Source organism: Macrotis lagotis, unplaced genomic scaffold (assembly GCF_037893015.1).
Source record: "Macrotis lagotis isolate mMagLag1 unplaced genomic scaffold, bilby.v1.9.chrom.fasta BILBYCTG161, whole genome shotgun sequence".
Lineage (NCBI taxonomy): Eukaryota > Metazoa > Chordata > Mammalia > Peramelemorphia > Peramelidae > Macrotis > Macrotis lagotis.
This window is the reverse complement of record NW_027422068.1, coordinates 99,046-111,012: the sequence shown is the minus strand read 5'-3', so window position 1 is coordinate 111,012 and position 11,967 is coordinate 99,046. Positions and strand designations below refer to the sequence as shown.

General features: G+C 53.2%; 1 protein-coding gene across 1 annotated transcript; it reads left to right on the top strand.

Moving 5' to 3' along the window:
- The first annotated feature begins 1,991 nt into the window (after window positions 1–1,991).
- LOC141504128 (uncharacterized) lies at window positions 1,992–11,507 on the top strand. The gene is made up of 4 exons (XM_074208962.1): window positions 1,992–2,201; window positions 6,600–7,108; window positions 10,029–10,731; window positions 11,356–11,507. Exons 1-3 carry the CDS (start codon window positions 2,150–2,152, stop codon window positions 10,689–10,691), a joined length of 1,224 nt encoding a protein of 407 aa, XP_074065063.1. The 5' UTR covers window positions 1,992–2,149; the 3' UTR covers window positions 10,692–10,731; window positions 11,356–11,507.
- Window positions 11,508–11,967: the final 460 nt, after the last annotated feature.

Genomic DNA, 11,967 nt, shown 5'->3' with positions numbered 1-11,967 from the left:
TTTTTCTGTCATTTTCATTTTCAAATATATCCCCTTTCCTGCCTAGAAAGTCTTTCCCTTATCGCAAAGAATTATCAAAAAAAATAGCAAAAGCAAAACTAAACCATAATTAGAATATTAGTTAAATAGTAGATGTTAAGCCCCGCAACCCCCACTCTCCCATCTGTGAAAGTGAAAAGTGATTTTCTAATTTCTTTTTGCAGCAAGCTTGGCTATTATAACTACATATGATTCAGTTTCATTTTTGTTTTTTCTGGGTACATTGTTGTGGTTATTTTACAGATTGGTTTTCCAATGGCTTCACTTGGTTCAGGTTGTATGTCTTCTCCTTCTCCTGAGAGAGCCTTTCTAATCACTTTTTCTTAGGGGTCTTTTCTTTTCTTTATCTACGGTCTATTTGTCAAAGTCCCATTTAGCTCTCATGTTCTTCTATACTCTAAATTTCCTTCTAGTTGTAGTACCCTGTGTACTATTTTCCAATGTCTCCTCTGTGTGACATTTTATGTTCTAAGTTCCCTTCTGGTTATGAAAGTTCTTTATTTTGGGGGTCCCAGTTCTATTGTAAGATTCACATCCTGAATCTGCCTCTTGCTCCTTTGGGCAGGACACTTCCCCTGTTTGGAACTCAGTTGCCTCCTCTCTAAAATAAGAGGATAGGACCAGGTCTCTAAAGTTGTTTCTGGCACTAACATTCTACGAATTGATGAACTATTGGTAGGAATCAGTAAAAAACTTTGATTTTGGCCTGAAGTGAGGCAAACCTTTCTGATAATTAGTAGTGTCAACCTGATGTGGAAGAGGTGGGACTACATTTAGTAGGGCACCATATATGTTCTCCAGATTCTTAAGTTCTTAATAATTTCCTAAGACTCTCAGGGCTAGTAAGTGCATGGAAGACCTCGGCTTCTGAATTTGTTGGAGAGGCTTTGAAGGATCCTTTGTCAGGGTCATCCCAGAGGGTCTTTATGCTTGAACTTGATCAACTCCAAGAGCTGTCTAGCTGTTACATGGACACTCTTGTCATGCAGCCTTAGCGTCCCTTTGCGACCCTCTTCCCTCTGCCCAGACAGAAAAACCAACCACGTGCCACAGGGTCAAGTAGCAGAAGCCCACACAATGCCAGTGTTTCTTGGTCTTTTTTATTACCACATGCATAAAGTGTCAGCAGTTTGGGAGATTCTGCTGGCTCTATGTTGCTCACACATGCAGTTCCCTCCCAGGTCTTGAAAAGCTGCTCTCTTCCCTTTTGATTTTAGAGATAATTGTGTTTAACCCAGCAGTGAGGGAATGGCCCTCCCTGGCCATTGCCACATCTTTGTCCAACTTGTCATTTTAATACATATTTCCCTTTATTTGTGAACTGATACCTACCAATCCTCATACCCCCATGGAAACAGAGGCTTGTACAAAACTAGAGGAGTGAGCACGCCATATATACCAGCCGTAGGTTCATGTAGGATCATCCTCAGGGAGACTTTGAGGGGCTCCTGACATAGGTAGGCCTCAATTATGCCTCAATTTTCCTTCTCCATCCTGGGGGAAAGTCAAGGGACTTGGGGCTGGGGGGTGTGGACAAGGGTCTGGGGGCTGGGGGGCAGTGCCCCAGAACGAGCCCGTAGGGGCACAGTGGGCGCCTTGTGACGTTCTGGCCGGAATGTGAATGTGGGGGCGCCTCGGCCTCCCGGACAGGCGCCCCTGTTCCCGGGAGTCTCTCGGCCCCTGTACCCCCAGGAAGGGGGCTGGGGAGGCGGTCTCTACAGAGCATCAGGAAGGGACGCATGTTTCCGTGTGTACTCTGACATGTGTGCGTGTCACATGCTTTCTCATCTGAGGTCATCCACATGTTTTAGTGGTTCTGATCATAGGCTCAGTCACGTGACAAAGTCATGCATGATTTCCTGTCACGGGTCAGGGCTTCCCTCTCTGGCCTCAGGGTCCTCCCCCGGAAGCGGAAGCGAGGAGGCTTCCCTCGTGCTCCTGCTGAGGCCCCGCCCAGCGCGGCAGGCTACTTGTCCTGCCCGGGGTGGGGCCGCCTCTCCTCGGCCTCCCCTCCCTGTCCTGCCGGCTTCCGTGCCCCTCCCCCCTGCCCCCCCCAACCATTTGTGGGATCCTAGCTCCCTACCTTCAGGCTGCTCACTTCTTGTTTGCCATGGATCCTAGGGGCCAGAAGAGGCCACACGCGGCTGCGGCTCCGCACACAGGTAGGCCGCGCTTCACCTCGTCCGCAACATTCCAGGTGTGGGGGGCGAGTCGCGGCCCTGGCACGGAGAGGGGGGTCTGAGCCACCGCCCTGGGCTGGGGGGTCTGAGCCACCGCCCTGGGGTGGGGGGCTGCAGCCCCAGAAGGAGCCGCGGGCGCTCCGGGAGCCATGTTGCGCCCCTCTGAGCGGAACGTGGCTGGCAGCCTCGGGCGCCCGGGCCGGGGGCGCCGTTCCGAGGGGCCCTGCCGCCCGCGGGCCCGCCCGAAGGGGCTGCGGAGGGCGCCACGGGGAGCCCGTGTCCGTGCCGGGTGTCCTTGTCCGTGCCGGGTGTCCGTGTCCGTGCCGTGTGCCCGTGTCCGTGCCGGGTGTCCATGTCCTGTGTGTCCGTGTCCGTGCCCGGTGTGCCGCGTGTGTCGGGGCTACAAGGCGGTTCTCTATACTGTGTGAGTGATCGCGAGCTCACGCCACGCTCACGTGTGGAATGCCATGCCTGTAGCCATCCGTCAGGTGGTCAGGGTCCCGCGGCCTCAGTTTCCCCTTGTGAAAGCCCAGGCTTCTCGTGGTCCTGCTCAGGCCCCGCCCAGCGCGGCCGCCATCTTGGCCCATGCGGCCAGGCCCGCGGCCGCCATGTCGCCCCGTGCGGCAGGGCCGCGGCCGCCATCTCGGCCCGTGCGGCCAGGCCCGCGGCCGCCATGTTGCCCCGTGGGGCAGGGTCGCGGCCGCCATCTCGGCCCGTGCGGCAGGACCCGCGGCCGCCAGCTCGGCCCGTGGGGCCAGGCCCGCGGCCGCCATGTTGCCCCGTGGGGCAGGGTCGCGGCCGCCATCTCGGCCCGTGCGGCAGGACCCGCGGCCGCCAGCTCGGCCCGTGCGGCCAGGCCCGCGGCCGCCATGTTGCCCCCGTGGGGCAGGGTCGCGGCCGCCATCTCGGCCCGTGGGGCAGGGTCGCGGCCGCCAGCTCGGCCCGTGGGGCCAGGCCCGCGGCCGCCATGTTGCCCCGTGGGGCAGGGTCGCGGCCGCCATCTCGGCCCGTGCGGCAGGACCCGCGGCCGCCAGCTCGGCCCGTGCGGCCAGGCCCGCGGCCGCCATGTTGCCCCGTGGGGCAGGGTCGCGGCCGCCATCTCGGCCCGTGGGGCAGGGTCGCGGCCGCCAGCTCGGCCCGTGGGGCCAGGCCCGCGGCCGCCATGTTGCCCCGTGGGGCAGGGTCGCGGCCGCCATCTCGGCCCGTGCGGCAGGACCCGCGGCCGCCAGCTCGGCCCGTGGGGCCAGGCCCGCGGCCGCCATGTTGCCCCGTGGGGCAGGGTCGCGGCCGCCATCTCGGCCCGTGCGGCAGGACCCGCGGCCGCCAGCTCGGCCCGTGCGGCCAGGCCCGCGGCCGCCATGTTGCCCCGTGGGGCAGGGTCGCGGCCGCCATCTCGGCCCGTGCGGCAGGACCCGCGGCCGCCAGCTCGGCCCGTGGGGCCAGGCCCGCGGCCGCCATGTTGCCCCCGTGGGGCAGGGTCGCGGCCGCCATCTCGGCCCGTGCGGCAGGACCCGCGGCCGCCAGCTCGGCCCGTGGGGCCAGGCCCGCGGCCGCCATGTTGCCCCGTGGGGCAGGGTCGCGGCCGCCATCTCGGCCCGTGCGGCAGGACCCGCGGCCGCCAGCTCGGCCCGTGGGGCCAGGCCCGCGGCCGCCATGTTGCCCCGTGGGGCAGGGTCGCGGCCGCCATCTCGGCCCGTGCGGCAGGACCCGCGGCCGCCAGCTCGGCCCGTGCGGCCAGGCCCGCGGCCGCCATGTTGCCCCGTGGGGCAGGGTCGCGGCCGCCATCTCGGCCCGTGGGGCAGGGTCGCGGCCGCCAGCTCGGCCCGTGGGGCCAGGCCCGCGGCCGCCATGTTGCCCCGTGGGGCAGGGTCGCGGCCGCCATCTCGGCCCGTGCGGCAGGACCCGCGGCCGCCAGCTCGGCCCGTGCGGCCAGGCCCGCGGCCGCCATGTTGCCCCGTGGGGCAGGGTCGCGGCCGCCATCTCGGCCCGTGGGGCAGGGTCGCGGCCGCCAGCTCGGCCCGTGGGGCCAGGCCCGCGGCCGCCATGTTGCCCCGTGGGGCAGGGTCGCGGCCGCCATCTCGGCCCGTGCGGCAGGACCCGCGGCCGCCAGCTCGGCCCGTGCGGCCAGGCCCGCGGCCGCCATGTTGCCCCGTGGGGCAGGGTCGCGGCCGCCATCTCGGCCCGTGGGGCAGGGTCGCGGCCGCCAGCTCGGCCCGTGGGGCCAGGCCCGCGGCCGCCATGTTGCCCCGTGGGGCAGGGTCGCGGCCGCCATCTCGGCCCGTGCGGCAGGACCCGCGGCCGCCAGCTCGGCCCGTGGGGCAGGGGCCGCAGCCACCATGTTGCCCCGTGGGCAGGGACCCTGGACGCCATCTTGGGCCGTGTGGCAGGGGTTTCAGCCGCCATCTCGGCCCGTGGGGCAGGGCCCGCGGCCGCCATGTTGCCCCGTGGGCAGGGGCCCATCCTCCCCTCCCCCCGGGTCTCCGCCCCTCCCCCTTCCTGCCCCCCCTTCCCCCCGGAGGGCAGAGCAGGCCCCTTCCTCTCGGGCTCACAGCCCTTTCCGGCAGGGCGGGGCGCCTCCGAGGGCTCCGGACGCGGGCAGGCCCCGCTTTTCTGTCCTCTGACCTCTGGGGGAGCAAAGGCCTTGGGGGGCAGAGCCCCACACACAGCCTCCAGGGGTCCTGAAGCCACTGCGAACGTGGGGTGCACAGGAGGCGCCGCCTCCAGCCTCTCTGGCCCGGCCGGGCCTCCGCATGGGCCCCGTCGCCCCGGATCGGATCTGGACTGGGGGGGGGGGATCACTGTGCCGCATTCCTCAACAGCTTGTAGTCTCTGACGATTTATGGATTTGTTACACAGGAATTTAAACTGAAAATACATATTGTTCTGCATTGCATGATATTATCTTGGTTCATATTATATACATCAATGTGAAGGAGGGCCAAGGTTTCCCCTCCCTGGACTCAGTTTCCTCCCCTGTGAAAGTTACAGTCTTTCCTACTTTTCCTATGAACCCAAAATCTGACCTTTGTATAACAAACTAGGCTTCCCCTACCCCCAGCAGAGATTCCACCTTGTCTCTGCCACCTCCCTAAGGGACTACCCACATGGCCTCTTCTTTACAAACCAGGGGATTAGCAGGCTAAGGCATCACTTGGATATGGGTAAATGGGGGAGATGTCTAGACCCTCCAAAGGAGGATTTTCTGTATAACAGAAGCAAAGCCACACTAACTAGCAGGAAACAACCCTCTTACAAACAAATCTACTTACTTACCCCCAGTTTCTCCCTCCAGGATTTGCATTTCTGAATCACAATTCTCTGTTTCACACCCAGATCCTGGTGAAATCCCATTTCTCCTCATCCAAAGAGTTGTCTTTCCCAATTGTTTTTTAGAAACATCAATTGGCTTTTGAAAGCTTCCCATTTCGTGACTACAAGTGTAAAGAACCAGCAGCATGTAGGTAGGGCTCCTGTAGGCCTCTGTAAATTAGGGATGGGACACCACCCTTCCCTATCCTTGACCCTTACTTCTCACCACAAACACCCCAATGATTTCTTAGGGAAAAAGGAAGCACTCGACTCAGGGCAATGCTCTCCTCTCACGTTCCACTCATCTCTGTAGGGTCAGGGTGTTAGGCATGTACATGTGATAGTGTCTTCTTCCTAACTCTCCTTGCCCAACAATCCCCAGACCACCTTTAGATTACACACACACACACACACACACACACACACACACACACACACACACACACAGACAAACTAGCATATTCCTGAAATTCTTTGGGAAATTTAAGCTCTAAGAATTTCAGATACATAACTGTTATAAACTTTATAAAATTCCTTTGAAATTTTCAAGTTTCTCTCATACCAACTTTGTTTTCTAAAGTTTAAATGCTATATTTTTCATTTTCATTTCAAATGTCAGGGACTCTCCATCACATTGCTTTGTATTTAACAGTCTTTAGACGCCATTTTTCTCACATCTGTGGCTAGGTAAAGGGGATTGTCATCCTTTGCTACCTCACTTCCCTAATCTGACTGTTTTACATAGTATTTCTTGCGCAATCATGTGAAATCCATCATATATACAACAAAAACTCAGTCTTTGCATTGTCTTCAGGTTCGGATTGCACATTAAGTTTTTTCAGTCCTTCAACATCAGTAGATGAGATGTTAGAAAATTTGGAAATACACTTAACCTCTAGCTCACATTGATGGTTATTCTCAATTTTCACAAGAACCATAGCAACATTTTACAAATTAAAATGACCTTTCCCATGTTTTCCCAAAGGTTGTGGCATTAGCAATTTCAATCAGCTTTTTCATTACACTCATGTATTTTTAGTGATGATATGTCCTTCTTTATCATTTCCTAAGATCCAGGAGCTTGTTCCAAAGCAAAGGGGAGAAAGATCCTTCACCCACTCTCCAGAATGAGTGATAGCATTGGAATTCTAAGTGACTACTCTGATGGCAACCTAGAGGAAACTGGGAAAAAGGCAGTCCCTCGTCAAAGGAAGATAGCAGAGAAGGAAGTGGAAGAAGTCACCCAGAAAATGGAATCCTTGACAGTGAAAGATCCAGGACTCCAGGCAGCAGCTGCTGAGTCTGATGATACCCAGAAGGAAGAGGAAGAGCTCCCAAGGGCAGCACTGGGTGATGACACAAAAGCTGGCCCAGTAGTGCGGCGGAAGACTGGAGCGTTGCTGTATCATCCTAAAGTATTTATGTGCCTCAGCACAAACCGAAGAAAATATGACCGTAAAGGCAGGGTGCTTCACAGTTGTATTGATTTGTGTGATAGCAACTCAAAGAAATGTGGGGCCACATGTCACCAGAATCGCAAATGGGTGTACACCAAAATTGAGGATGAATCCAGTAACCTGGTCAGTACATTTCCATTTCCAATTCCTGAACAAGATCCTGGCAACACTTGAATCCATTTCCTTTCCATTGCTTCAATTAATCTTTATATTATTCTTTTGTTTTATTTTAATACACATTGGGGCTCAGGAAGAGTTGTAATGGTTTTAAGACTCAAGTCAACTGATTATTCCAGTGTTAGACAATAACATCCTTTCCCAGAAGATTCCATCATTTGAAGAATTTCTTTTTGATAAAGACAATAACCCATTTCTTCTCTATCACCTTTCCCCCTTTCATTTTCACTACAGCCCAGTTTAGAATACATTAAAATTTTGAAATGCGAAAGGAACCTCATTTTTTAAAGCAAGGAATTTATTATTTTTCATATTGACTTCGATGCTTAATAGTAAAACCAACCCAAACCAAGTATATCTACCACAGAATGTGATAATCAGATCCTGTCCATTCTATGGGGTCAAATACATAGTTTAAAGAGTTACAACTGTTGTTATCTTGTTGTGTTATAGATTCTTACTGATATCGCCAATTTATCCTTTTCTACTGAGTGATCATAGGAAAATTCTTAAGCTATTTATATGTCTTCATCAACAAAATGGAGAAATATAGTATGAGTGATAGCATTTAAAGCAAAAAAATACCAGTAAGTCAAAGGTGGTTTTTAATCTCAAATTATTCCCTACAATTCAGAATCCAAGTTGGTCTCTGGGCAACCATCGTCCATTGGATACCTGTGCACATAGGTGCATCATCAGAAATAGGACCACAATGGTGGTCTCTGATCCACTCTTTCAGTCTCCTTGAAGTGTCTCAGGTGGCAACATTGCACTTCCTTCTAAAAAATTGAAGTTGTTAAAATTTTGACTTTTATTTAAATTCAAATTTAATTTATTTTTCTTATAATATCATAATTATCATATATAAGAATTTTATTACCTTAAAGAGGTTCATGTTATTTTATGTACTATAAATCTTAATATATTTTATAGAAATATGATACATTTATGGAATTATTCTAAATTAAATATTCAATTTTAATGTAATTTTTAAATCAAAATTTGTGACCCATTTGGAAACTCTTTTACTTCTTCCTGGGATCTTCTTGAGGAAGATCATGAGACCAGGTAGTTGATGCCATGACATGCAAGTGAATTGGATTTGAGTGGGGAGACTCTGTTCAAAGTTACCAGCCTCTTTTTCTCCTCTGCAGTCATTTGGATCCATGGGCCAGATAAGATTAGCAAGACTGGAGATGGCACTGGATGAACTGGGGGAATTTGGCTTTTAAGGGTCTGAGTTTGTCTAAGGCCAGGCCTATTCAGTGATTGTGGGGAGGCAGGAAAGAAAGGAAGCAAAGAATGGTCCCTTTACCTAGACCCCCCCCCCCAAAAAAAAATCAGTTTAGGAGAGGAAGATCCTGAGGGTTTCTGGCTCAAACAGAAGTGATTGATGGTTTTATTAACTCTGATCCAATCAGGACTTGGCCTTGGACATATTGTCGACCAATCACTGAAAGCCTGCGTGATCTGGGGCCTATAAAGCCTGAGCTATGTCACCAGGTCTCAGAGATCAGAATGGTTGTCAGGAACACTCCTCTTGCTGTATTCAAATGTGAGCTCAGATCCTAACCTATGTGACTGTGGACAAGTCACTTTACCGTGTTTGCCTCAGTTTGCATACTGACTTTGGAAAGACCAGGGGTGTTTCTTCTGCTCTGCATTTCCCATTTTCCATGGTAACCTGCTTTGGGCCTCCCCCACCTCAGGTGACTGTGCCCCTTCTGCAGTCAGCAAGTGTGACTGGAAAGGGCAGAGAAGGGGCAAGCCTCCAAGGGGAGAAGTAAAGACAGTTTGCTTCCCAAGGCCAGGAAAGTCCAGTTCCTGTTTCGAATCCCACCTGCCAGGAAAGCTGCCATGGCTTCAGCTGAAAACTGCCTCCTCTTGTCCTTTGGCCTCTATTCTAGGAGATCAGGTCCTTCCAGCCCAGCCTCCTTGGTGGTGGCATCTGTTTGATTTCAGTCACTGGAGCTCTTCTGGCCCTCCTCAGCTTCTTGGCTGCACTTTCAGCAGGGGATGAGTTGGGTAGACTGGGTAGAATGCCTGGGTAGACTTTCTCCACATCCCCCCCCCATCCCAGAGAGAATAATGTTCCCCTGGTTCCTGCTCCCCAGATACTTGGCTTTACTTTCATTAGGGCAGAAGTGTGTGTGGGGGGAAATGCCTGGGTAGACTTTCTCCTCATCTTCCCCCCCTCATCCTGTTCCAGAGCAAGCAAGGCTACTCGCAGGCAGCCCTGAAGGCTAAGGTCTCCTTTTCAGTGAAGGGTGTTAGAAGAAATGTTGCTTGAAATGATAGAGGATAGAGGCAGGGATGTAAAACACAGAATGTCAGGGACCATGGACCAGATGATGGTAGAGCAGGGTCAGAAGTAGAAAAACAAGGGGAGGAAGAAGAAGGAGCAGCAGGTTGACAGTTACCACCCAGAGTGGGAGAAAAGATGAATCCAAGTGGGGAGCCAGGGCAACTGGAGGTAGAGAGAGCCAAAGCAAAAGGAGATTTGCAGAGAGGACAGGGAGTCCATTCAGGATTTTCATGGCAGCTTCTTTGAAGACCCTGGTTTAGAGACAAAACCAGGTGGAGGAATGAGAATGTAGAGGAGAGAAAGAACAAGCAAGGTGGAGGCAGGAGATATGGGCTAAACCAGGCCTGGCCATTTCTTTGGGTGACCCTCCTCAGGCTGCTTCCCTCCCATCCTGTCTCTCCCTTCTTTGTGGAGGTGCCCAAGGGCCCCTCTGTTTGCAGAAACTGAGCCTAGTGCCTGTAGGACCATGGACTTTCTCAGACCCTGAAGCCAAAATCCCTCCACATCAATCTCCCTCATCTTAACCTCTAGTGACTCTGTTTGCTTGCTATCCTTCCCAAGGTCTCGAAGCCAGTTCCAAGGGGACCCGAGGCTGCAAGTGTAGCTGCCTTGCAGTTACCGAAAATGAATACCATCTCTACAATGTCAGAGAAAAAGGAGAATGTGGTTGTGTGGAAGTCTGAGCAGCTGGGGGACAAGGAGGAGAAGAAGGAGGTGGCTCACCCTGAGCTTGAAGTGAAAATGAAGGCCATGTTAGTGAGTGCCCAGGAGAAGTGGGCTGCCCTTGAAATCGAAAGCAAGACCTATGGTTCCAGCAGCAAGGTTGTCTGCAAAGCTGATGTCCATGGCAAGGTGGTCTGCAAAGCTGGAATAAAAGGCAAGCTTGCCCCCAAATCTGTCACCTGTGGAAAAGCTGCCATTCATAGCAGTTTCAGCCTCCGGTACAAAGCTAAGTCCCATAGCCAAGCTTTTCCCTTGGATGCCGCTCACTCCAGTGGTCAAGCCAATTTCTGCTCATCGGCCGTGGAGCTCCCCAGTGGGGAGAAGAATGAGAAGATGTATGATGAAAGAGGCAGGCTGATTCTGAATGGAGAAGGCCTCTGCGACAGCCTGGAGAGAGAGTGCCTTGGGTGCTTCTACCATGCCCAAAGTGCAACTCTATCAAATGTGGGTCAACCTGCCACTGCCATCGGGAGTGGACATACAAGGACATTTGCAATGTAGAAGGAGAGGTGCTCACCACCTTCCCATTTGGTGAAGCCAAGTAAGGACCTGAGCCCCACTTGGCTCAATGTCTGTGTCTCTGTCTGTCCCTGTGTCTCTCTCTGTATCTCTCTTCTTCCTGGATGAGCTTCTCCACCTGACAAGGAGCTGGGTAGGCCATCCTCACTCCTGCTGCACCCCAGTAGTAACTCCGGGGGAGATGGCCCACCTGTCTCTCCCAAATGGCTTCACTCGGAGGCCAGAGACAGGTTAAAAATAAAAGACTTTCCCCTCAGAGCAGACCCCATGCTGCCATCTTGCTGGAGTCTCCTGAAGTCTCTCCCAAACCCAACTTGTTGGGAAATGGAGCATTTTTCTTCCACAGAAAGTGGCATGTCATTCCTGGGCCATCCCCTTCCAGCCTCAGGTGTCCCTAGATCCAGGCTAAAATTCTGTTCCAGGTTCCTAAACTTATCTTTCCTGTTTCATTTAGTGCCAGATTCAAAAGGGAAAGAGCCAAACCATAAAGGGCTTTCTCCCATCTGGAATGTTTTTGTATAGTCACATTCTTGGCTTTCATCAGCTGTGTCTCTGGTGTTTTCTGGGTGGGTTCCTTTAAGGTTCTAGAGGGGTGCATTCTGACAGCTTCTTGCCTAACCCCTATTTTGATCTTATCTCTTGGCAGGTATTAATGGGACCGAGATCTCCTTGGGACTCTTCTCACAGTCACCCTTCTGATGCGTATAAAAAGAAACAAATATATATATATATATGCATATATACAGCAATATTACAGAGAGTTAAGAGATGCCAGAGCAGAAGGATATATGTTTTTATTGTCACAGCAGATAAAAAAGAATAAAAAAAGTTGTTGAAGTTAATTTTTTCTTGCTTTAATGTTATTCACATACCCACACACACTCCCCCCCCCCCCACAGATAGGCTCAGAAAAGGGGGTGAGGGAGAGGAAGGGGAGCAGCAGATATCCATAGGGACACGCAAGAGGGACAAAGAGAGGAGAGGGATTGGTGAGTTGGCCAGGGCCCACAGAGGAGGAAAACAGGGAGGGAAGGGCCTCAAACACTGTCTTAGGAAGATGAAGAAGCCTTGGGCAAGCTGTGGGCCTTGCTACTGGGTCTCTTCAAAGTGAGGGAGGGCAACCCTCATGAGAGGGCTGGCACATGGTAGAGAGAGTGACCCTTGTCCTCTTTGACCCCAAAGGGTCAGAAGCAGGCATGATGGGTAACAGTGGCAGGGTGGCTTTGGCCTGGATGGAAGTGGACAAGGTTGGCTCTGG